Consider the following 25,590-nt stretch of genomic DNA (forward strand, 5'->3'; position numbering starts at 1 on the left):
TGGCATTGAATGATTCCGCAAATGCCAAGTCTGTGTTCCTTATGCCAGGTGTAGGTCATGCAGATTACACTCTGAACGAAGTTCTTGCAGGACGTCACATCCTCATGCAACAATCTCGAATCTTCGCCCTTGTCAAATATTTGGGCACTGAATGGGGTTCTTAGGAGCTTGGTCTGACAGCTTAAGTGGGTCATGGGTACCTGACCCCAGATCAAGGTCAGAGACCTGTGACTGGCCAAAAGGGCAGTGTGCAGATGAGCAAGCTGCGACCTCAGTACTTTTTTTCTTATCTTACTTCTCCACGTTTCCACCCATCTCGGAGACCAATCTCGACATCTCCTCAGCCAGGCAGCTTCCCAGTTAGCCCCTGGCCTGAGTCAAAGGCTGGTGGGCGTGTTCCACGCCTGAGGCGGTGTGTTGGACCTGGTCAAGGCTGGGGAAACCAAACCACTGTATAAAGAGACAGCAGCCACCGGGCAGCAGGCAGCACAGACTTTGCTACGGACCGCTCGTCTCCAGTCCGCTGCTGTGTCCAGAGCCGCTCACCACCCCGGAAAGATGGCACCGGTTGCAGGCAAGAAGGCCAAGAGGGTGAGTCTGCAGGGAGCCTGAGAGCGCTCTCAGTACCACCACCAGCTGGGTACCCCCCAACGGTGCCGAGGGGTGCTTGGAGCCCGCCTGTGGCCCAGCATCCTCCTCCTTGGCGGCCTTTGGTCAGAGGGGACACCCAGAACTTTTGTGTGACCCAGGGCTTCTCCTACAGAACGCACTATAGGCAGCCTCTGTCTCCCTGCACCCCACGGCTCCACTTCGGACCATGGTGCACCCCGATGTGTGGGATGATTGCCTTCTGGACCCAAGGCACCCCCGCAGCCACCTCGGAAGTCAGGGCGCCCCCTTCAGCCCCCTCAGACTCTCAACACTTCCTGAGTGCAGCACCCTAAAGACCAGGGAGCTCTCCCGAGAAGCTGCTCACAGACCCAGGGTGCAATTCCCTACCCAGTGGAGGTGGCCCTGGCTGGTGGCTTGCGGGGTGTCGGTGCAGGAGGGGCAGGAGGGGCAGGCAGCTGCCGAGCCGGCCTGACTGCCCGACGGTTCCTGGCTCGTGCCACCTCCCACCGGACATCCCGCCAGCTGCGGCCAGGAGGACAGGACCGCGGGGTCGTGATGGTAGGTTTCACCTGCAGTTTGTCTCGGCGATCACAGAAAAATGCCTTACACCAAAAATAGTTTCGGAAAAGAGTACGTAGAGTGATCGTAAGACATTGAGGAAGGGCTGTTCATAGAATTCTAAAAACCGAAATGCCTGCGGGTCCGACCACTCCTGTCTCACAAGGAGCACGTTGCTGCTTCCCAGGGGCCCGCTGGACACGGGAGTTCAGTGCAAGTCAGACCTTCTTCTGGGTTAGGGAGAGGAGGGATGGACGGGGAGGAGGGAATAAACTTGACTCTGATATCAAACCCAGCCACAGAAGACCCCAGGAGATGTCTGGGAGACAGATGGAGCCAGGCTGATGATACCCTTCAGTACCGCCTCCCCCGCCCCCCAAGCAAGGCATGTCCTGCTGAGAAACACCTGGGTGGCCCAGTTTGTAAAAGGAGAGCTGCCAATTCAGAAAGACACCCCCTCATGGGAGAAAGCTAAGCTTGTTAAAATTTGAGAAGGAGGTACAGCTCATGTTTTTTAATTACTGACAGTCCATTGATGTCCCTTGAAGATTGCAAAGAGTGACTCATCACACACACACACACACACACACACACACACACACACACACACACACACACACACACACGGAGTTTGGCCCCATTTGTAGAACCATGGATTCTAATCCACTTCCCAAACTAAAGCTTAGAATCTTCTAATGGCATGTGGATGAAATCCCAGGAGAAAGGCAAGAAGACCATAGTTCAAATCCAGCCTAGCCTACACAGTGACACATGTCTGAAAAAAACAGTAACTGTGTGTGTGTGTGTTGGGGGGTGGTCTTTAGAGAATTATCAAGAAACAAGTGGCGTAAGGGTGCCTCCCCAATAACCTTGTTTCTGTATAAATGTTAAAACAAGAAACAAGGGCAATAATATGCCTACACATTTGATTTAAAAGATGTTACAAGGACACATATTCATTGCAAAAAAACTGGATAAAACACAAAGAACAGAGCCTGCAATATTTTGATATATATATCCTGCTAGTTACCTAGGTAGATAGATACTTTAAAAAATAAAATATTACATATACTCCTTTGTAATAATTCTTCACACACACACACACACACACACACACACACACACACACACCCCAACTAACCTTTTCATAGCACATTCCACTGTTTAGCTTAGGAACAAAGAAATTCTGATGTCTATGTAACTAAAGACTTAGTAGAGTCTAAGTGTATGCCGACAACCACTCAACCATATGATTGGCATGATAATTAAATCACCACTCCCCCTATTTCCAAAGATCAGATTTCTGGCTATGCTGTGTATTAAAGTGCTGTGGTACTAAATTTGAAAACATGTTCAGGGAGAGCTGTTAACGGACACAATGTCACTAGTTATTTCCACCCAAAGTGAGTCATAGCTTATTTATGGGACCATTGTTCATGTGAGTGATACACACACACACACACACATACACATATATATAACATACATATACTATATATGTATACATAGTGTATGTATATATGTGTGTATATGCATACATATACTTGTTAATTTGTATGTATATACACACATATATACTTGTTAAATAAGATGTAGTGTTTAGACACATTGTAGTCATGATGAATATTTGGATTTCAAAATTGCACATGAGCAATTCTGTATCTTTATGGCTGTTTGTTAACTCCCAGATTTCCAGACTAAGGCAGTAGGTAGCATACACCCCCATGTAATTTCCAGTTCCACAGTGAAAATGTCAACGGTTTCTGAGCACTTGCTGTCAGATGGCATGGGGTGGGGCTGTGGAGGGTTGAAATGAAGGAGGCGCTAAGAAAATGGACAGGAATTTTGGTGCAAAAGCCTGTGATTCCTCATGCTGTTTATGTAGCCCATGCTCTCTTCTCCTTTCTAAAAATCTGCAGATGTGGCTAGTAAACAGAATGTAGTAAGTGGGCACATACCAATGTATCCCTCAGAATTATTCAGAGCTGCCCCACCCTCCCTCACCTCCTGAAATCGAATCTAGAAACCATTTAAGGATGCAAGCGATAAGGATCTTGAATAAATTATTCAGAGACTTTCATTCCCCATTTCTAAAATCAGAGAAAGAGAATTTGAAGATATGGTATGTTTAATTTAAAATTCATGATTCTTAGAAACTGCAAAAAGTTATACTAGAAAATTACCTTCACATCCATAAAACCCCTTTCCAATTCACAGTTCAAAATTCATCTCTTGCACCTGAGCACAGTGGCAATCGTTCCACAGCACTGAAATGGAGTAGCTATGGAGAGTGGACTGGAAATTGTCTCATGAACGCTGTGCCTGTCGCTTCCCTGTTCTTGGCACGGAGTACCGGATGCACGTAGTTACAGACTCATGGGTGCATAACAGGTCTGCTGTTGCAGAGGACGCCAAGAACGGAGCTCATAAGAGATTTGGCCACCTCTGTTCTAGCTGTCCCAGGTGTCGTGTGACTTTTCGGTCTTCTGCCGCAGCACTCTATGCTACCCCCATATCTTTGGCAGTGTTAAGCCTCTCTCTTGTTATTGATAGGGGAAGGAGATAGGCTGTCATCCTTTAAGAACACGCACCCCTGGTGATGTATCTCAGGAGCAGAGTCTTGCCGAGCATGCTCAACTCCTGAGCTAAGTTTCCAGCACTTCTGAAAAATAAAAAAGATGGGCTTTCTCAGAGTGGCCATAGTCTACAATCTATTGCATATTTTATAAGGAATTAGAGGAAAAGAATTTAAGGATCCCAACACCCCCAATAATAAATGATTAATGAAATTGAAATCCCAATTGCCCTAATTTGCTCATTATTCACTGTTTATGAACTGAATTATTATATTATGCCCATAAGTATGCAAAATTTAAAAATATATATACAAATGGGAAAAATTTGTGTTCTTTTTTTTTTTTTTTCATCCTGTTGGGGATAGAACCCTCAGCCTCGGGCATGTTAGGCAAGTGCTCTACCACTATGCTATAGCTCCAAGTAATTTATCATGTGTACTGAAAGACTTCCAGGTTATGTACATACCCACAAACCCAGCACATACACATGAATATACCAATTTTTCAATAGCTGAGCATTCTAAATAAAGTAATGTATAAAACCCATAATAAATTAATGTATATAATACAAATATATTTTTCTGATATTGATGCAAAAACACAGCTCTTACCTAACAGGAGTGAGATAGTTTATTCTGGAGTCACTCTGAGTGATTATGGCTCAGGTCACTCTAAATTCCATGTTCTAATATTGTACCAGTTTGACAAAGTTTTATAGCCATACAATAAAGACATTCGTAAGCGAAGGCACTCTTTAAATATGTTGGTGGGAATGTTAGGTAGGCCAGTTACAGCAAAGCAGAGAACCTCTGTTATCAGCCTCAGATACTATCTGACAGCGCTCATAGCCCTTTGGTTGGAAACTGGGGGTCTGTTGGAACATTCCAGCGGATTTACCTAAATGTCACAAAGATGTTAGGTCATGTACAGAGGAAGGCAATTAATGGCCATTGAGAGGATGATTTGGCTCTGGACTTGCAACATTTCAAACTCTCCTCGTCACTGAAGTTTTTTTTTTTTTTAAATTTTATGTATGTAAGTGCCCTATCTGCATGTACACCTTTATGCCAGATGAGGGCATCAGACCCACCCACCCCCACTATAGATGGTTGGGAGCCACCATGTGGTTGCTGGAAATTGAACTCAGGACCTCTGGAAGAACAGCCAGTGCTCCTAACCATTGAGCCATCTCTCCAGCCCCATCACTGACGTTCTAGTTAGCCAGTCATCCTCGCAAAGGTGGAAACGCATTCCCACTAAGAGTGCTAGAGACACTATACTTCTCAGGAATACATTTGCAAAATCACTGAAGATAGAAAGTGTCTGAAACTCAACTCCCTCCTCTCCTTCATCTGTAAATTCAGGGAATCTTAGAACGTCTAAACGCTGGAGAAGTTGTGATCGGAGATGGAGGATTTGTCTTTGCGCTGGAAAAGAGGGGCTACGTCAAGGCCGGACCCTGGACCCCGGAAGCTGCTGTGGAGCACCCGGAGGCAGGTGGGTGCATGCTCCATTGAAAACTATGATGATGTTTGCTATGTTGAATGAACCTCAAGAGCCAACCACGAGACAGGTGCATGCTTGCAAGGTTTCCCATGCCTGCTATTGACCCTGAGCGCTGGCAGCCATCGGTGCAGATTCACATGCTGCAAAGCACAAAGGCTGTCCCTGCTTCTACAGACAACCCACCACCTGGTCCCGGCCCTTGACTTTAGATGAGTCTAGAACTTGGATCTAGAACTTGCCCCTCTCCCCGCCTCACCAATCTCTGTGTATTCCCTGTTCATACAGATAACCCACCCAGCAGTTTGGTAACGCCTGAATCTCCTCTTCAGGGAACGTTCCCCTTGTCATACCTCTGCCACCCACCCTAAAATTTACCATTACCAGGAGATGTCCACACAGGATGCGCTGACAACAAGCCGCCTCTTGACGAGCACCTCTTGTCTTCCTGTCCCTCTCTGTAGTCCTCCCGTTCCTCCATCTCATGAAGACCCTCCATCTTTTGTTCCAATCAAACTCTGACCATTCTCCCGCATGTGCCTGTCCTTCTCTTGTACATGTCAGGGTCCGTGGTACCACATCATGTCCCTCCATCGTGTGTTTAACAACTAGCTCAGTTCACATTACTGCAGCCCAGGCCTGTTTGCAGTCAACTACCTGCCTGTCTCTACCCATTCCATGCGCCTTATTCCCATTTGACTTTTTAAACCACCAATCGATAGTGACCAGGAAGGAACAATTGCTGTCTTCCAAGGCAGAGGTCTCTGCAGATTCTTGTTTGTTTGTTTGTTTTTGGTTTTGTTTTTTGAGACAGGGTTTCTCTGTGTAGCTTTGGGTCTGTCCTAGAACTCACTTTGTAGACCAGGCTGGCCTCGAACTCACAGAGATCTGCCTGCCTCTGCTTCCCGAGTGCTGGGATTAGAGGTCTTTGCCCCCACTGCCCAGCTCTCTGCAGATTTCTAAGCAAAAGGAAAGCATTCATCTTTCAATGGGAGGAATTGGGACTGGACAAATGTCTCAGTCGTAGTTGTCCTTTCTCATCGTCGGGACCGCCAGCTCACAATAATACAGAGACTTCTTACTGATTATGAAAGCTTGGCCTTCGCTTAGGCTTTTCCCCAACCAGCTCTTCTAACTCAATGAACCTGCTGCGATTAACCTACATTCTGCCTCGTCATTTGCTTACCTCTCCTCTGTACAGCATGTCTGATTGGTTTCACATTTTGCTGGCATCTGCCTGCCTCCCAGAGTTCTCTCTCTCCCTGGAAATCCTGCCTATTCTCTTCTGCCTAGCTTTTGGCCACTCCGCTCTTTATTACACCAATCACAGCCATACCTCTTCACACAGTGTACAAATATCCCACAACCCTTGTACTGCTCCTCAAGCACAAGGACCTGAATTCTGCCCCGCCCCCCCATAACACAACCCACATAACAAGGTAGATGCCTATAATCCAAACACTGGGGAGGCATCGATGGAGGATCTCCGAGGCTTGCTAGCAAACCAGTGAGCTTTGGGTTCAGTGAGAGACCCCACATCAAAAAGTTAGGTAGAAGCCAGGCGGTGGTGGCGCACGCCTTTAATCCCAGCACTCGGGAGGCAGAGCCAGGCGGATCTCTGTGAGTTCAAGGCCAGCCTGGGCTACCAAGTGAGTTCCAGGAGAGGCGCAAAGCTACACAGAGAAACCCTGTCTTGAAAAAAAAAAAAAAAAAAAAAAAGTTAGGTAGAAAGCAATTGAGAAAGACACTCATTATCAACCTCTGGAACACACACACACACACACACACACACACACACACACACACCTGGAATGAATTACTTCTCTGGCCCAGAGCATTCTGGAAGGGATCTGTGTTCTCAGAGTTCTTGCATGAATCTATTCATACATTATCACCCCTGTCTTGAGGTCTCATTTCTCGCTAATCAGTACCCTGACTTTAGCATAGCAGGCCTGTCTGGTTGATACTCAGGCCTTCAGGAGCTCCGCTTCTGTGTAACTTTGGTGCTAGATGGTTAGCTCTTTCTGCTCTCTAGATACAGGAGATGAGTCTCTACCAAGCCTTCCAGGAGGTCCTGACCTCCACACTCTGCCTTCAGTTGGGATAATTTACCCTGAATCCTTCATTATCTTCTTCTAGTCTGTTGATGGCACTCAACAGCAGATGGAACATGGCCCCAGACCTCTCATCCATCTGGGACACTGTCCCTTCTGGTGCCTCCCTTTTCAGGGGCAGTCACCACGGTTCACCAGAGGTGAACATTTTAATTGTATCTCCCTGAGAGCCTGCCAGGAGCTATCAATGACGGAGGGTGGGGTACTCACTCCTGGTGGGTGGGAATGCTTATGATTGGCTTGAGGAAACTACTGGAAAACATTTTGAAGTTGGAGCTCCTTCAGGCCATCACCCCCAACACTGCAAAGGAAAAACAGAAAGGAAGCCAAAAGAAACTGTTCATTTTCTGTCTGTAGCAGGGTCAGAAAAGACAGATCTGTAACACAGCCTTCCTGGGACCATTCTTACAGGATGGTGGCTGTGTTTGCCTTTTGGGGGAAGGTTTTATATATATATTTGAAACATTGATCCTGAGGACTGGGGATGTAGCTAAGTATTAGAATATTTGCCTGACATACAGAAAGACCTGGGTTTACTCCTTAGCACCGTGCAAAAACAAGAAGAAAAAAATACTCACTCTCTGAATGGGTGGGGTGATCAGTTGCATGCATATTTTATGCAAATAAAACTATGTGTCTACCGGTGATTTTTTTTTGTTAAGTTTGACTGAGCAGTAGCTAGAATTGACAGAGGCCCTGAGGAGGTTTCCTGTAAGCTGGACTTGATGTGAAACACTTTATGTAAGTGCAGCAAGACCTGAATGTTCAGTGCTGGAGGCAGAACCAGAAAGGAAAGGCTGTGTTATGGTCCCGTGACCCCCATGCAAACCATGTAGGGATAAGATGTAGGCCCTGAATTCTAGAAATGTGAGGATTTCAGAAAGTTGCTCCCAAGTGATGTTTCTGCCAACTTAATATTCCACTGGATTATAGTTTTGAACTTGGTAAAGCAGTGATTCTCAACCTGTGGGTCGCAACCCCTTGTGGGTCAAATTACCCTTTCACAGGGGTGCCTAAGACCATCAGAAAACACAGAGATTTACATTATGATTCATAACTAACAAAATCACAGTTATGAAGTAGGAATAAAAATAATTTCATGGTTGGGGGTCACCACAGCATGAGGAACTGTATTAAAAGGTGGCAGCATTAGGAAGGGTGAGAACCACTGTTGTAGAGTAGGCTTTGACATTTCAAAAACTTGGATTTCTCAGCTGGGCATGGAGGCACACGCCTTTAATCCCAGCACTCAGGAGGCGGGGGCAGAGGGATCTCTGTGAGTTCTAGGCCAGCCAGGACTGCATAGTGAGAGCCTGTCGAGAGAGAGAGAGAGAGAGAGAGAGAGAGAGAGAGAGAGAGAGAGAGAGAGAGAGAGAGAGAGAGAGAGAATGAAGGAACAGATTGGTTGAAAGTAAAGAGATGTCTCAGTTATTTGGGCTCCCTAGGAAAGTCTATAAAAACATAGACTTTCTGTATTATAGAATGTACGTGTACACAAACAGGTACACAAACATCTCCTTCCAGGATGTTTTCGTGGGCTTTCTAGAAATCCACTCATGGACCACCTTGGTGGACTTTCTGATTATAAATCATGCCATCCTAGTACCTGGGGTCTCAGTCTGTACTCCTAAATCCCCTATAAAATTCCTCTCCAACTCCAGCAGCTCAGCGTTAGTTTGATAGACAGGGGCTCCCTATGTGCTGTTTTTATCTGATTCCAGGGCTAATTAAAACGAGCTTTAAAGCTTAGGTGCGTGTTTAAGTTCCTTTCCCACGGAGAGCTGAAGTTTCCGTGATTAAAAGAGGAAAATCATGAAAGGGTTAGCTTCCAGCTTGGGAAGCTGTTTTCTAAAGTAGGGGAGCTTTTTTCTCACTTGTTCGTCCACTCAAAAACCAAAAACCGTGGGTTTCTGCAGTCTAGGCACTCAACTGGAGCATGGGCACCACTCCAGCCTTAGCCTTGCCCTCCAGTGCCCCAGCTCACTTCCCGGTCTCTGACACAGCTGCCCTCATCGGGGTTTTATAGGCCTCTGACAGTTCAGAACACATTCCAGGGATCTGCAAGGCTGCTGGTCCCTTCCTTTGCCTGGCTAATTCCCCTGACAAAAACGAACACTAAGATTCTCTTAGCATGACAGTTCTCATCAAGGCTTAAACCAAGAATCAACCAGGGAACCTTCAAAAAAATAAAAATGAAAGACAAAAATAATGCCTGAATCCCACCCAAAATGAGCTAGAATATCTGTGGGTTTGACCCTCCCTCACACCTATCATTTTTAAAAAAAAACCTGCAGGGGACCTGATAAGCACCATAGGTTTAGAGGCAATATTTTAGAGCCAAGTACAGCTTTGTAAATTGAATATAGGTAGCTATGTGGGAGACAGTTTCCACATACGTCTTCAGCCATGAAAGTGTTTCTACTTGCCATTCATCTATGGGCTTATAGTTGAAGGCAGTGCTCCAATTCCCATTTTACTGAACATTCACATTCTCTCTGTCTCTGTCTCTCTCTCTCCTAAGATTTATTATTTATTAATTATATGCATGAGGTGAGGAGGTACCCTGGGAGGCCAGAAGAGGTCATCAGATCCACTGGACCCAGAGTGACAGGTGGTTCGTAAGTCTCCTGGCCTGGGTGCTGGGAACCAAACACAGGACCTTTGCAAAGGCAGCTAGTGCTCTTAATCCCTGACCCACAGAATCATCTTTTAATGCTCGAGGACACTGATTCACCACTGTAATCCCAGCACTGGAGAAACAGCGGCAGAAGGATCAGTTGGAGGCCATCCTTAGCTCCAGAACAAGTTTGAGGCTAGCTTAGGCTACATGAGACCGGTCTTTAGTTACTTTTCTATTACTGTGACAAAACACCATGATCAGAGCAACTTAGAAAAGAAAGCATTTAATTACGCTTACAGTTTCAGTCCATGATGACAGAGAAAAGGCGTGGTAGCAGGTTACCAAAGCAGCAGCTGAGAGCTCATCTCTCTGTCTGTCTCTGTCTGTCTGTCTGTCTCTCTCTCTCTGTCTCTCTCTCTCTGTCTGTCTCTCTCTCTGTCTCTGTCTCTGTCTCTCGCTCTGTCTCTCTCTGTCTCTGTCTCTCTGTCCCTTACTCTGTCTCTCTCTCTGTCTCTGTCTCTCTCTGTCTCTCTCTGTCTCTCTCTCTCTGTCTCTCTCTCTCTCTTTCTTTCTCTCTCTCTCTCTCTGTTTTTTTGAGGCAGGGTTTATCTGCATAGCCCTGGCTGTCCTGGAATTAGCTCTGTAGATCAGGCTGGCCTCAAACTCTGCCTCCAGAGTACTGGGCTTAAAGGCATGCATCACCACAACCCTGCTGAGAGCTTCACATTCTCATAAGAAGGAGGCAAAGTGAACCCCCAAAATGGGGAGAGTCTTTTTAAATCTCAAAACCAGGCCCAAGTGACACACCCCCTCCAACAAGGCCACACCTCCCAATCCTTTCTAAGTAGTTCTGCCAATTGGGAACTAAGAATTCAAACTCATGAGCCTATGGGGGCCATTCTCATTCAAACCATCACAAGACTCTTTCTCAAAACATAATCAAACAGAAACTCAAAATGACCATTCAGAAAACACTGAGCTAATCACATATATCCCTGAGGTCCAGAGCATAATCTTTGGGGTGTCAGACTCGTAGGCCATTTGTACTCAACTGGTGTCCTGCCACATCCCACACATCTCTTCAGTGGTCGTCTAGACTTCCTTCATCCCCCAAATGCCAAAGCTGATCCTACCTTGTGTTTGCTCAGGCTGCTCCCTCTACAGGGGCTGGCCTTCCCACTTCCACCCTGTAAGGACCTGGAACTCCCCATCATGCAGCCCCGGTGACCTCTCTTCCCGTGGTAGTGAGCAGCTCCTACAGAGGCCCTCCACACACTGCTTCAGTCAGGTGTCCTCGAATGGATCATGAGATGTTCCCAAGGACAAGAAAGCAGATTGGTCCCCTCGTGTCGATTAGTGCCTTCCGCAATGAGTCACGAACAAGTTGCCAAGGAGTAAACTAAACCAAGAACATGGTAGGGAGAGGGGCAAATTCAGCGCCATGGGCCCTGCCCCCTGCCCTCTCCAACCACCCAACCATCTAGCCACAGCAGCTTGGAGAGAGGTTTCAGGAGACCCAGGTTGCCCCCTCCCTAAGCCCAGATGTGTGGGTGCCAGGCCGCTGAAACAGCCATTTTGCTGTTTGTTCACCTGGGAGCCCCTAGAAAGGCTTGCGCGTGGGTGCGTGGGTGGAATCACGGATCTGCTTGCGCTCTCTTCCAGTTCGCCAGCTTCACAGGGAGTTCCTCAGAGCCGGGTCAAACGTCATGCAGACCTTCACTTTCTACGCCAGTGAAGACAAGCTGGAGAACAGAGGGAACTACGTGGCGGCGAAGATATCTGTGAGTGCCACCCGCCATGGCCACTACCTGTGAAGGACACCACAGACACTCCACTCCACAAGTTCCCACAGAGAAAAGCTAGAGTTTTGTTCTATCACCAAAATAAGAGACACGTGACTCACATTCTCAGGGCTGAGTTGTTCTCTCTAAGATTAATGGGGAGGCATTTCGGAAGCAGATTAAAGTTACTCAACCATGTGTCCTGCTCCTACGTTGCTAAACGAAGTGGCATCTTTGCAGGTCCATACATCCGCCCACACTCCTTTTTGAGACAGAATCTTACTATGCAGCCAGGCTGGCCTCGAACTCACAGAGATCCACCTGCCTCTGCCTCCCGAGTGCCGGGATCAAAGGCGTGAGAATACAGGGGACAGCAAGCCTGAGCACTGCCCCAGTTCAGCGGCAGTCGCCTCTGTCATTGCCAAACCCTTTGCTCATCAGGGCTGAGATTTTGTCATATCTAAAATGAATCAGGAGCTCTGAAATCCCGACAGTCTAAATGACCCATGGTGCTGGGTGTCCTGGGGTTTTGTTTATTTTTGTTGTTGTTTGGGAAGGTGGTTGGTTTGTTTTGCTTTTTTTTTTTTTAAGATTAATTTATTTATTACATATACTACTGTATATGTCTGCATGTATGCCTGCAGGCCAGAAGAGGGCACCAGATCTCATTACAGGTGGTTATTAGCCACCATGTGGTTGCTGGGAATTGAACTCAGGACCTCTGGAAGAGCAGTCAGTGCTCCTAACCTCTGAGCCATCTCTCCAGCCCGCTGTTTTGCTTTATTTTTTTATGGATAAAGTGGGATTTTGTGGCTGTTGTCTGTAGTGAGGGGTGGAACCCAGTACTCCAAACATGCTAGTCAAGAGCCCTGCCCACAAGCTACACCCCAGATCAGGTGGCCCCACATGCACTCCTAGGCACTCAAGAGATTGAGCTGAGAGGGTCGCTTGAAGGTGACAAGATGAGAGTATCTCAGCACAAAACAAGCTAGCCCGGGTTGTGCATGCCTGTGATCCCCGCCCTTGGGAGATGAAGGCAGGGGTATCAGGAGTTCAAGGACACCCTGGGCTAAATGTGATTCTACTTCAAAAAACCAAACAGAAATGCCATCCTCCAGGCCGGCTCAATCTTAAACGTCTAAATGATTAGAATGGGCCTTACTAGGTGTGTATTTATTGTGTAAGAAAGACACAGTAGTCATGAATTTGGTCATCATTCTAATTGGATTTTAGTCCTTATTAATCATAAAGGCTATTGTCTTCTGTCACCACCACAATAATTTGCTGAGTATTGATCTAGGTGCAGGTTTGGAATTGGAAAATTCTACATTAGTCCTTTTCATGTAAAAACTGTTTTCGTATAAAATCTCATCGATTTTTGACCAAGAGCTGTAGACTCGATGTTACAACTGCCTTTGCCATTGTCTTCGTGATTATTAATGTAGTTTTACAAAGTTCAGGACTCGATAAACCATTGATCTACGCAACCCTTGTTTTCTGGAAATAAAAACAATGATTTTAAAAATAAAATCGAAAGGCAGGCATGTAACTAATCACTTTTTCTTCAGCTTCGGGTGTAAATTTAGATGTGTCCTCTCCTCACCCACTCTAGGGGCATAAGGTCAACGAAGCTGCCTGTGACATTGCCCGTCAGGTGGCTGACGAAGGGGATGCCTTGGTTGCAGGAGGGGTGAGCCAGACGCCTTCATACCTCAGCTGTAAGAGCGAAACAGAAGTTAAAAAAATATTCCAGCAACAGCTGGAGGTCTTCATGAAGAAGAATGTGGACTTCCTCATTGCTGAGGTAAGCGAGGATAATCCATGACCGGACGAAACCCCTTTCTCTAGCCTTCTGCTCTCTCCATGTCAGCGTGGGGTAGTGTTCAGATCTCAACACAGAGCAATACTGTTTAGCTTTTCAGATATTTTTCCATCTAAGACTTCTGCTAATGTTGACTCAGTTCATTGAATACAGTAGATTATCATCAAACCTTTTTCTTTGATTCACACTAAGGAACTGTCAACTCCATTCTATTCTGCATCAAAACTGCTTAGTAAATGGGTTACCATTAGACAGTTCCTCAGGTAATAGCAGAGTGGCATTCTTACCGCTTTGTGGGAAACATGATTAAAATGTTCTTCCCTTCACTGATTTCAGTATTTTGAACATGTGGAAGAAGCTGTGTGGGCGGTAGAAGCATTAAAAACATCCGGTAAACCTATAGCGGCTACCATGTGCATTGGGCCTGAAGGAGACCTGCATGGAGTGTCGCCCGGAGAGTGTGCTGTGCGTCTGGTCAAAGCAGGTAACCATAGATTTCCGTCAGTTTGCCATTAGTGACCTTTTAAAATAACATAAAGAAAATGCACTGTTGCAGGAATCAATACATACTGTGGTATGTGCCAAGGAAATAGACACAGAAAAGCCACAATTTTACTTTGTATACACGTGGAGGGATATCCATGTTCGTGTGTGTGTGTGTGTGTGTGTGTGTGTGTGTGTGTGTGTGTGCACATGTGGAGGCCCAAGGTAAACGTTGGCTGTCCTCCTCTGTTGCTTTTTCACCTTCTTTCTTTTTTTTTTTCCCGTTTTTTTTTTTTTGAGACAAGGTTTCTCTGTGTAGCTTTGCGCCTTTCCTGAAACTCACTTGGTAGCCCAGGTTGGCCTTGAACTCACAGAGATCTGCCTGGCTCTGCCTCCCGAGTGCTGGGATTAAAGGCGTGCACCACCACTGCCCGGCTCACCTTATTTCTTAAGACAGGGTCTCTCACTGAACCCGGAGTTCATTGATTAGCTAGACTGGCTTGGCCACTGAGCTCCTGGAAGCCCGTCTTGACCACAATAGCACGAAGGCTACAGGCGTGTGCTACTATGACCAGCTTTTTATGTGGCTGCTGGGGTTCTAAAGTTAGGATCCACTGAGCCATCTCCCCAACTCACGAACTTACCTTTTTAAGGAATGGTCAAATTTCATTCTCTAATCCCCAAGCCACAACAAATGCATGGCAGCCTTTTGAAAGGGGCAGCCAGACATATGGCTGGAGGTTTAATGCTTAGAAACAAGAAGAATGTTCGGGTAAGTCCAAAGAAACGTTAGGAGAAATTGTGTTTTATTTAAACGTGTCTCAAACTGAGACTCTTTAAACATTAATAACTTCAAAGTTAGTTGTCTCTCTGCCAAAGTTTTTCCTTTCTCATAGTGGCTAGATTGCTTTGCTTCATGTAATTGGTATAATAAATCAAAAGGAATGTTGATATGAAATACTGACCACCTAATATATCTTTTTATCCAGTTTCTGTTCCTAACATTGGGTTTCATTTCAATTAGGAGAAACTCACAGGCTGTTTTCTAAACTGTCGCATTTTAAATCCAAGTTATAACTCAGTGTCAGGGGAAGAACGACCCACTCTGTGAACTAGAGACACTTCAGTGACTTGTTTAATTTACAGTTCTTACCCACCTCCTGATTGTTCATAAAAATCTTTTTCATACTTACCATTAACAGTAACCAATGTTTATATTTAGGAAGGAAATGGTATAATACTAACTTTTATGGGAAATATAAAATGAGGAGAGGGGTAAGTTAGCTGTCTACAAGAGGACAAAAGGAAACGCCATCATTTGTGTCGGTAATTGGCAGGCATGCTCGGCCTGCAGCAAGCCCTTCCCTATCATTCTGCTAGCCCTTCACGTCCTGTGCACCAGCGATAAGCCTTCAAAGGTAACCTCACTTATTTCCTGTACTGTTTAAAGTCCCCCCCCCCCCCAGATTACCATCCGTGAAGGTGGAGACTAGGTCTGAGCACTCTGTGGCTAGGACAGTGCCTGTCACATAACGGACTTTTAATAACCCCTGTCTAATAAACCCAGTCCATCTTCCGATGTTTAGCTCAGATTTTATCTCCGTGTGCCTGACGTGGTCATCCGGCCCTGAGAGCACATCACTTTCTAGTTATGCCACTCATTTGGAATATCTGCAGTTGGCATTTTTCCACCTATGAAAATGTTGGTAGGTCGGATGTATTTAGAATATGCCATGCTAGACCTAGCTGTGCATGGATCTCCACTGCAGACTTAGCAGAATCCTTGACACGTCCTTATGCCACGTCAGTATCCAAGAAGGAAATGTGATGTACAGCCATTACCTAGTTTAATTCATCATAAAACCTTACATTCATGGGTCAAATCTTGGAAAGTACTGAGCGAGCTAAAATATAAAGTCTGTGATGTCAGAGATCACATTATATCTATATTTTCTCTTACAAGGAACCTTACGTCTAGCAAGTATCTAATAAATAGCCAACATATAATTAATTAATCATTATAAAAAATTAAACAAAGAAAGAGAAACTATGGGCATTTCACGTTCAAAATCAAGGTAAAAAGGTCAAGATCCAGGTGAGAATGGGTGTGGTGTGCGCACACCTGTAACCCAGTGCCAGGGAAGCTGAAGCAGGAGGATGGCTTGGAGTTTGAGACCAGCCTGGGCTACAGAGTGAGACCTAGTCTCACAAAAACTCCAAGCGAAGATGTAAAATAAACAGAGGTGGGTAGGATCGCTCTCCCCGAGCCTGAAGCTTGTCAGTTAGGTAGGCTGGGTGGCCAGTAAGCTCCTGCCTGGGATCGGCCTGTCCCCACCGCACCCCCCCCCACACACACCCCTGCGTGGTGCTTACAGTCTTCCACGGCTATGCCAGTGGTTTGGTAGGCACTGGATTTGAACTCAGATCCTCTTGTGTTCACAGCAGGTGCCATCTCCCCCAACCCTTTACCAAATGTTTTTAAATTCAAAAAAAAAAAAAAAAAAGAGAGGCTCTAATGGGAAATCCTCTCGTGTTGAGAGGATAGAGCAACGGCACGCTTTCCCTTAAACTTTTTGAATGAGGAAATTTCCAAAGTCATACCTAACGATGGCCACCACGGGTCATCCTGGGTCCAGACGCAGGACATAATGACTATAAAAGGTTTGTGGGTGGGTGTTTTTTTTTTTTTTTGAGACATCTAAAACATATTTGTCTCATTCAATCAAGCATCACAACAACGGATTTCAGAAGAACAACACACGTTTAAGGGTGACAGCTCCGTGTAGCTTCCTGTCTGAGAGGCTGATATGCAAATGAGAACTTTGTCCACATGACTGACAGGTGTTAACCAGATTAGTCACCTCAGGTCAAAAGAGGTTTTTTCCCCCAAATTACTTATCCTAGACACAAAATTCTTTCTCAGAAACAGAGTTCCAAAAAAAAAAAAAAAAAAAAAAAGGCTTTTTCCCCTTTCTTCTTTCTGCTGCTGTGCCCAAGAAGTCTTTGTGAACTTATTAAACATGCCTGGTGAGAGAGGACATTTATTCTGGCTTCAGATGAGCAGTGTGATGGTAAACACAGGTGCCAGGCAGCAGCTGGGAGTGTTGAAAAATTACCCTGCTCGCCACATAATGTCAAACCCTGAAAAACTGACGGCTGAAATTGAAAGTAAAAAATAAAAAAGAAAGCCTCTAATAATGATTTAAAAAAAAAAAAAAAAAAGATGGACAGCCCCACGTACTTAAGTGACACTTCAATTATACCAGACTCTTCCGAGCACTTTTCCCAGAAAACACTTCTGGGTGCTCGCGATCGCTCTTGCTCACGGGTGACAGGGGTTAGGGCGAGTGAAGACCAAATGCTGTCCTGCAGTTCATCGCTGGGTACATGCTTCCTGCTGGAGACAGGAGCACCGAACCTGCCAGAACCCGGCATCTCCCTCCAGCTAACCCGCCCTTCCCACCTCCAGGCGCCTCCATCGTGGGGGTGAACTGCCACTTCGACCCCACCACGAGCTTGCAGACCGTGAAGCTCATGAAGGAGGGTCTGGAGGGCGCTCGGCTGAAGGCCTTCCTGATGAGCCAGCCCCTGGCCTACCACACCCCCGACTGCGGCAAACAGGGATTCATCGATCTCCCCGAGTTCCCCTTCGGTAAGACAGACAGACGTTCTTATACATTGTCTCAATATCTTTGCTTGAGAAATCCCAGATGGATTCATGCAGCCGGAGAGAGAGAGCTTTTGTCGTGGGAGGGAGATAGCTGTACTGTCATCTCTGGCCCCTCGATTCTGTCCCCGCAGCCAACACTTCACATTAGGCATCGGCGGGGCAGATCGGCCCACCATGGCAACAACAACCACGAATTTCAGTGCCAACCAGCGGCTGCAGCCTCGGAGTTGATGAAAAGGCCGTCCTCTGGGGTGGGGGCGGGGGTCTGTAGGGAGCAGGTCCTGATTCTAGCTCTGTTGCTGCGGTGTGTGACCTCAGGAAATATCCTTTCATCCCTGTGCTTTGTTTTTTTAATCACAAGAATAAGACTAAATGACTTAACTTCCAAAGCCCTATTCCCTCTTTAAAAAGTATGTTAATTGTGTATGTGTGTATGTGTGTGTGTGTATGTGTGTGTGTGAGCAGAGAGAGAGAGAGAGAGAGAGAGAGAGAGAGAGAGAGAGAGAGAGAATGTTTACATGTAGACATGTACATACATGTGGAGGCCAGAGAGGGGCATCAGGTATCCTACCCTCTCGTTTTCCACCCTTTTTAAAGATTTATTTCTAATTCTGTGTATACAGATGTGTGCCTGTGTGTGGGTATGTGCACTCATGAGTGTAGGTGCCGCAGAGTCCCGATCCCGAGCTGAGGCCATGGGCTGCTATTTGTGAGGCCGCTATTTGTGAGCCGCCAATATGGTCCCAACCCAGGTCGTCACGCTTGAGCAGGAGGTGTTGTTATTCACTGAGCTGTCTCTCCAGCCTTTTTCATTTTTTTTTTAAAAAATAAAAAGAATTCAGACATAATATCATTTGTTCCAGGCCTGGAACCCAGAGTTGCGACCCGATGGGATATTCAAAAATACGCCAGAGAGGCCTACAACCTGGGCGTCAGGTTCATCGGCGGCTGCTGCGGATTCGAGCCCTACCACATCAGGGCGATTGCTGAGGAGCTGGCCCCGGAAAGGGGGTTTTTGCCTCCGGCTTCAGAGAAACACGGCAGCTGGGGCAGTGGTTTGGACATGCACACCAAACCCTGGATCAGAGCAAGGTCAGTCCCTCTCAACTCCAGCGGCTTCCCCTGTGTCCAAACGGGGCCATGGAAAGGACCCTTCCCATTCCCTGCACCACAAGGGTGGGCTAACTCCTCCTCCTCAGAGCCCCTCACAGAGCCGCTCCCAAAGCGTCTTCCCAGGTGATTTAGGGAGCCGGCTTCAAGACAGATTGTAATTTAAACAGCATGCCGATGTGGGTCTGTGCTCCGGTAGATCACTACCACAGCATGCCATTGTGGGTCTGTGCTCCAGTAGAGCACCACCCATGATTCCACTAACGCTGAATCACTTGAATTGTAAAGAGCTGAAGCCGGGTGTAGCTGTGCGTGCCTTTAATCCCAATGCTAGGGAAGCAGAAGCAGTCAGATCTCTGAATCCGAGGCCAGTCTAGACTACAGAACAAGTTCCAAGACAGCCATGGCTACACAGAGAAACGCTGTCTCAAAACAAAACAAACAAGCAATGGGATGGGATCACAGAAAAAGGGCTCTGTAGTTAGTTATTTTTACTCTTTTGGGGGGCCCACCCCCCAGTTCCCAAATAAATCATACACAGAGGCTTAGTCTTACTTATAAATGCCCAGTCTCAGCTTGGCTTGTTTCTTGCCAGCTTTTCTTAACTTAAATTGTCCCATCTACCTTTTACCTCTGGGCTTTTTCCTTTTCTTAATTCTGCAAATCTTACTTTCACTCCAATCTGTGACTGGCTGGGCGGCTGGGTGGCTGGCTCCTACCATCCTCCTCTCCTTGTTCTCTTGCTCTTTCTCTTCTTTCTTCTCCCAGATTTCTCTTTCTATTTATTCTCTCTGCTTGCCAGCCCTGCCTATCCTTTCTCCTGTCTTGCTCGCTATTGGCTGTTCAGCTCTCTATCAGACCATCAGGTGTTTTAAACAGGTACAGTAACACAGTTTCACAGAGTTAAACAATGTTCTACAACAGGGCTCTTGAGAGCTGGATTTTGAAGGCTATATAGGATCCCACCCGGTAGAAAAGGAGGATGGGAGCTCCAGGCCAAAAGATCTGGGGTCTGCTCTACCACTTTCAACAGATGTTGATTCAACACAGGTATCTGTCAGGCACGGCTGTGGATGCAGAAGCAACAAGGCACAGCCCGATCCCCAAAGAGCTAGCCTAAAAGACAGAAATAAGCAAGAAAGTTCAAATGGCATGGTGATTTCAAGTACAGCGGTGCACGGCAGGGTGAGCTCTGAGCTCATGGTCCACAGCAGCAAAAGGCAGAAGGGGGCTAACGGAGGAGCCTATGGAAGCTGAATCTTGAAGGACGAATTACATGGCCAGACAAAAGAGCAGCCTGAGGGGAGGCCCTAAGCGGTGGAAAGAGGATGGGGTGTTGAGAAAGTCTGAGAGTGGAGATGGAGTTTCACCGAAAGCAGGCTCCAGGATGAGGAGCGGTAGGTCCGTTATCATCAGTGTGCTTGCTAGTGTATGGCTTCATCCCCAAGGGGATGTTCAAGAGTTTATCAAATGCAATAGCCTTTTAGACTTCTGGGCAGGTCTACCAGACACGATGAGGCCAGAAGCTGAAGGAGATGAAATAAAACAAAGAAAGGTAGAGGCAGAATCCAGTCACAGGGACCAGCTTGTCTCCAGATGAGTGTAAATGTGGGTGCAGGGCAAGAGTGACAGAAGGAACCAGGGGTGGATGTGACCAGAGTATGTTATCCGCACATGAGAGTGCCATCATGAAACACATTATTTTACACAATTACTATATTCTAATAAAAGTTCTCTGTGTAGTCCTGGTTGTCCTGGATCTCGCTCTGTAGACCAGGCTGGCCTTGAACTCACAGAGATCCACTTGCTTCTGCCTCTTGAGTGCTGGGATTAAAGGCGTGTGCCACCACCACCACCACCACCACCACCACCCAGCTAATAAAGGATTCTTAGATGTGGCCAGGACACAAAGACAGAAAGGTCGTATCTATTGGATAGAAACTATCCTGATTCTAAACTGTAGACTTTTGATCTCTATGCTTGGGTTCAAAGAAGAGCTAACGATTTAAGGGGCGAAAATGCCTTAGTCTGGATTAATAAACACGTGTTCACGGCCGTACTTTCAGAGACTCATAAGGGCTCTGGGGGTGTCCTGGGGATCCTGGTGTGTGCTTTGGGTGTATTGTGGATCCTGACGTGTGTTTTGATTCTCCAGGGCCAGGAAGGAGTACTGGCAGAATCTTCGGATAGCTTCTGGCAGACCCTACAACCCTTCCATGTCCAAGCCGGATGCCTGGGGAGTGACCAAAGGGACCTCGGAGTTGATGCAGCAGAAGGAAGCCACCAGTGAGCAGCAGCTGAAGGAGCTCTTTGAGAAACAGAAGTTCAAATCTGCACAGTAGCCGCAGGGCCACCATTTGGGGTGAATTCCTCTCTGTCTGGGCCACAGTGTGCACAGAGAAGGAAGAGGTGGCTGAAAGGCAATGCTTGGGCCCATACCAGCCTGTACCCATGCTTGGCATTAGCTAGACAACATAGAACCACGCGTAGCATTTTACAGCTATAAAAGGATGATCTAGAAGTGTACTAGAAACCAAGAGAGGAAAAGTCCACAGTCAATCCTAAACAGATTTCCTAAGTGTCTGCCATGTTAACAGACATTCCAGAGGTCACTGCAGCGAAAAGAGAAGTCACTCAGACGTTAACCCCACTTCAGGTAGGAGGATGGGACATAGTAGCCACTCAGGGACCACATCATAAACTGCACAGCAACCAACTTTATCTAAGGTGCTACTGGCAGTGAACCACGGGGTCTTTGGAGTATGACCCTTGTTGAGAAACATTTTATGTAGTAGCCCTGTAAAACAGAACATAGAACCACAAGGAAGAAATGAATAATCCATTCTGGAATTTTTCTGTTCTACCCCCTTCCACCCCATTTCATTAATAAAGACACGCTGCTTGAAAAGCTTCAAGGCAATTTTTGTGGCCCATTGATGCTTTTGATTAATGCTATGGAACACTTCAGATACGGGGGGGGGGCACCCAAGGTAAATATATCAGAGAAAACCAATCATATGGGACTAGTTATTAAACATCCAGACCACAGAATCCTGTTCTGAGAATGCAGCATTCTCTCTGATCCCAGACTCACTTCAACCACTAAAAAAAAACAGATGCATGCGGGGGAGGGAGAAGACAAGAATGGGTTGCTCTCTTGATGCTGCTCAAAACTGGACCCACTGAGGCGCTTCCATGAACCAGTTAGATGCAGAGCAGTGGGTCTAGCCTTTGGTGGCTTAAAAAGTAATAATTGAAAAAAAAAAAGATGTGGCCAAGTGTGCTGGTTGCATCATCAGGGGTCTCTAGAGGAATAGAAGTCATAGGATGAATCCATATTTATGAAGAGGGGATTTATTACAGTGGTTTATGATTTATTACAGTAGTTTACAGGCTGTGGTCTGGCCAGTCCAACAATGGCTGTCTCCCCGGTTCACAAGGCTAGATATCTCAGCTGGTCTTCCGTATACATTGGAATCCCAAAGAAGTGGGTTCCACCAGCAAAGGCATGCCTCAGATGAACCTGCCAGGGAGAGTGAGGGCAAGCAGGCAAAGAGCAAAGGCTCCCTTCTCTCATGTCCTTTTATGTGGGCTTCTACAAGAAGGTACGGTCCACATTTAGAGTGGCCCTTCTGACCTCAAGTGATCCAGATACGGGGTGGCTTTTCCCACGCCAAATGATTCCCTTCACAGGTGTGCCCAGCTGCGTTGGTTTTAGTGGATGCCAGATGTGGTCAAGTCCACAACTAAGATTAGTCATGGAGGTGGCTCCTGCCTTTTAGTCCCAGCAATCAAGATGCTGAGGTAGAAACAGGAGGATTTCTGGGAGTTCCAGACTAGCCTGTTCTCCTTACCAAGTTCAAAGCCAGCTAGAGCTGCATAATGAGAGCCTGTCTCAAAAAATAAGTAAATACTAAAAAAAAAAAAAAAAAAAAAGACAGGGCTAGAGAGATGGCCCAGTGGTTAAGAGCACATGCTGAGTGTGTGGGGGTGGGTGGGTGGGGGAGGTGTAAGACCATCTACTGGAGCATAAGTAGCCAATCAGGGGCCATATCCCTAAAGAGAACCGATTCTTCAAGCCATCCATTGCCAGTGAGTGGCTCCTCAGCCAGGGGTGGGGCTTCATGAGTCTTTCCGGAATTGTTGTGATCTTCAGTTGGATTGATTATGTGTAGGTCCTGTGAATGCAATCACAGACACTGTGTGCCATCACTTGTTACAACCAGAAAATTCTGCCATGCTAACTAGTTTTATGTCAACCTGATAGTCATTTAGGAAGAGGGAACCTCAACTGAGAAAACGCCCCCACCAGACTGGCCTGTAGACAAACCTGAGGGATTTTCTTAATTGATTATTCATGTGGGAGGGCCCGCCCATTGTGTGTGATGCCAACCCTGGACAGGTGGTTCTGGCGTATCTAAGAAAGAAAAGTGAGCAAGCCAGTAAGCGCAGTGCTCTTCCATGGCTTCCACATCAGTTCCTGCCTCTAGGTTCCTGCCTTGAGTTCCTGCCCAGACTTCGGGATGAAATAAACCTTTTTCCTTTGCAGATTTTTTTTTTTTTTAATTTAAATCACGGTCTTTTACCACAGCAATGGAAATCCTAGACATGCTGTATCCTGGCAAGCATTCACTCCTTCTGGTTGTTAAAACCTCTCCACACCCTCTTTTCTGGTCATACCTGAGCCTGAGGGGGAAGGGAGGGAGAAAAATGTGTTCCGTTGGGGCCGAACACAGTCCGATCAGAAAGCGATTGGTTACTTTCACAGCATTTGCAACACTTTCGCACCCCGGGGCCGATCTCGCCAGGCCTTTTGTTATTGTACTTTTAACTGGAACCTTTTTCAGCTATTAAAAAAGAGCGGCGACCCCCACGCCCTTCCCCAGCAGTCATCGTTTGTGTGCACCCAAGTACATCCTGGCTGCACTTAGGCACTCTGCCGGTTTAAAAAAGAGCACATGGAGTTGAGAGGGGAAAGTGGAAGCAGGGACATGGAGGAAGCCAGGGAGGAGGGAGGAGGAGTGGGTTTCATCAAGACACACTGCATGTGTGCATGAAATTGTTAAACAATAAAAAGGCGCTGGGCGGTGGTGTGCACGCCTTTAATCCCAGCACTCGGGAGGCAGAGCCAGGCGGATCTCTGTGAGTTCGAGGCCAGCCTGGTCTACAGAGGGAGTTCCAGGAAAGGCGCAAAGCTACACAGAGAAACCCTGTCTCGAAAAAACAAAAACAAAAACAAAAAAACCACAATAAAAAGGCAAATGTGAGCAGTGAGGCTGTCTTGATTAAACTTGATTCACTGCAGTTCTGTAATTTTTAGTCTTGTATAGAATCTCTACACCTCAATTTCCCCATCTATAAAAAAAATAGCAATGTTTATTTCACGGGGATGGTGGAACATTAAAAAGATACCGTGTATGAAGGGAAAAGAAACTTCTAGAATTTTCTAGGAGTTAAATCCCCTGTTCCCAGATCATGGATCTAAAGCAGCACACCTTTCAGAGAGGGCCAAGTGAGAGTGGGCCCCCCGTTTTTCTTTGCCAGCTGGTGTCTCTTATGTTTCTCATATTCTCAAGCCAAGTTCAGTGTTTTTCCATCTTAGACGATAGAAACGCTACCAGACTTACAGTTGTCTTACTCTGAAAAATGTATTCCCCTTTAATATTCTTTCCAGAACTTTATTACTGCACAAAATATTACAGTCTTTCATCATTCTTATATCCTTTGATTTAAAAAAAAAAAATCTCATGAGACGGAACAATGATGATGAAGCTATTCTTGAACTGTATATCAACACTGTCTCCTAGTGGCAGGCTTTACCGTTGGACTTCTTTTTTTAATTCAGCCCCTCCTCCTCCAAGCACATATTGCTTCCAAACTCTTGTTCATTACAAGAGAAGGCTCATTTAATGCCTCAGAGTTTATTTGAGTTAAATAGAAGTTTCTTTCCAGTAAAGGGTTTTTGGTTTGTTTTTGTTTTTTTTTTTATTTTAGTGGAACCAGAGCCCAATGTAGCTTAGACATCAAAGTCCAAACGCTCCCTTTTAAGGGCAGGATTTCCAAGGCGGGATGCCAAGCCAGGAAGCTCTCCTTGCTAGTCCAAGGCGGCCAAGGAGGATGGTGTAGTTAACTCAGCCCCACAGGAGAATGGAATCAGAACAGATGGTTCACGAAGCTAAGGAGACATCCCTTGCCCCAGGAAATAAAAATCCCTGGAGTTACTGGGATTTGGCATAAACCGAATCAACTTTTCAGATTATGGTCTGGCATTTCTTCACATGTCTGCAAAACACGTCTGCATAGGACAGCCAAGCAAATGCAGAGGCATAGGGATCTGGGAACTGGACTGGAACAGATTAGAACTTCAGTTCCCAGCGTCTCCAGATGGGGGCAGCAGCTCGCCAGCAGGGACTACCTGAGAAGCCCTGGCTTTGCTTTGAAGAGCTGTTTCACCAACACAGATTCACGTTACTTGGCAGAAATGTCCGTATCCCTTTTTGTTTTGGTCACTTTCTTTCCAGCCCTAAGACATGTGAATCTTTGACTAACATCCAGGACAACTAACCCAGCAAGGAAAGCCTTATATGTCTTCAACCGGATTCCCTAGAATCCTCCCCTGCTGTGAGCATGCTCACGTGCTTGTCAACTTTACAGACTGTTTTTCCCAAACAGCTACCCGTTACCCAACAACGTGCCCTCAGCCAGTCTGGAACTTCTCACAAGCTGCTTGCTAGGTCAACG

At 46.3% G+C, this 25,590-nt stretch overlaps 1 protein-coding gene across 2 annotated transcripts; it reads left to right on the forward strand.

The window, feature by feature from the left end:
* Window positions 1-147: 147 nt before the first annotated feature.
* Window positions 148-21,769, forward strand: Bhmt (betaine--homocysteine S-methyltransferase). Of its 2 annotated transcripts, none has more exons than XM_059276367.1 (8): window positions 148-591; window positions 5,111-5,243; window positions 11,646-11,764; window positions 13,377-13,568; window positions 13,923-14,070; window positions 17,539-17,721; window positions 18,603-18,831; window positions 21,005-21,769. In XM_059276367.1, exons 1-8 carry the CDS (start codon window positions 559-561, stop codon window positions 21,189-21,191), a joined length of 1,224 nt encoding a protein of 407 aa, XP_059132350.1. In that variant the 5' UTR covers window positions 148-558; the 3' UTR covers window positions 21,192-21,769. The 2 variants fall into 2 exon arrangements, with proteins under 2 accessions (XP_059132350.1, XP_059132351.1); XM_059276368.1 differs by lacking the exon at window positions 148-591 and adding an exon at window positions 988-1,170.
* Window positions 21,770-25,590: the final 3,821 nt, after the last annotated feature.

This window comes from Peromyscus eremicus, chromosome 11 (genome assembly GCF_949786415.1).
Source record: "Peromyscus eremicus chromosome 11, PerEre_H2_v1, whole genome shotgun sequence".
Lineage (NCBI taxonomy): Eukaryota > Metazoa > Chordata > Mammalia > Rodentia > Cricetidae > Peromyscus > Peromyscus eremicus.

Coding starts and splice junctions, on each gene's coding strand:
- Bhmt (XM_059276367.1), top strand. CDS start 559: ATGGCACCGGTTGCAGGCAAGAAGGCCAAGAGG. Junction 11,765..13,376: donor ACGTGGCGGCGAAGATATCT/GTGAGTGCCACC, acceptor CACCCACTCTAG/GGGCATAAGGTCAACGAAGC. Junction 18,832..21,004: donor AAACCCTGGATCAGAGCAAG/GTCAGTCCCTCT, acceptor TTGATTCTCCAG/GGCCAGGAAGGAGTACTGGC.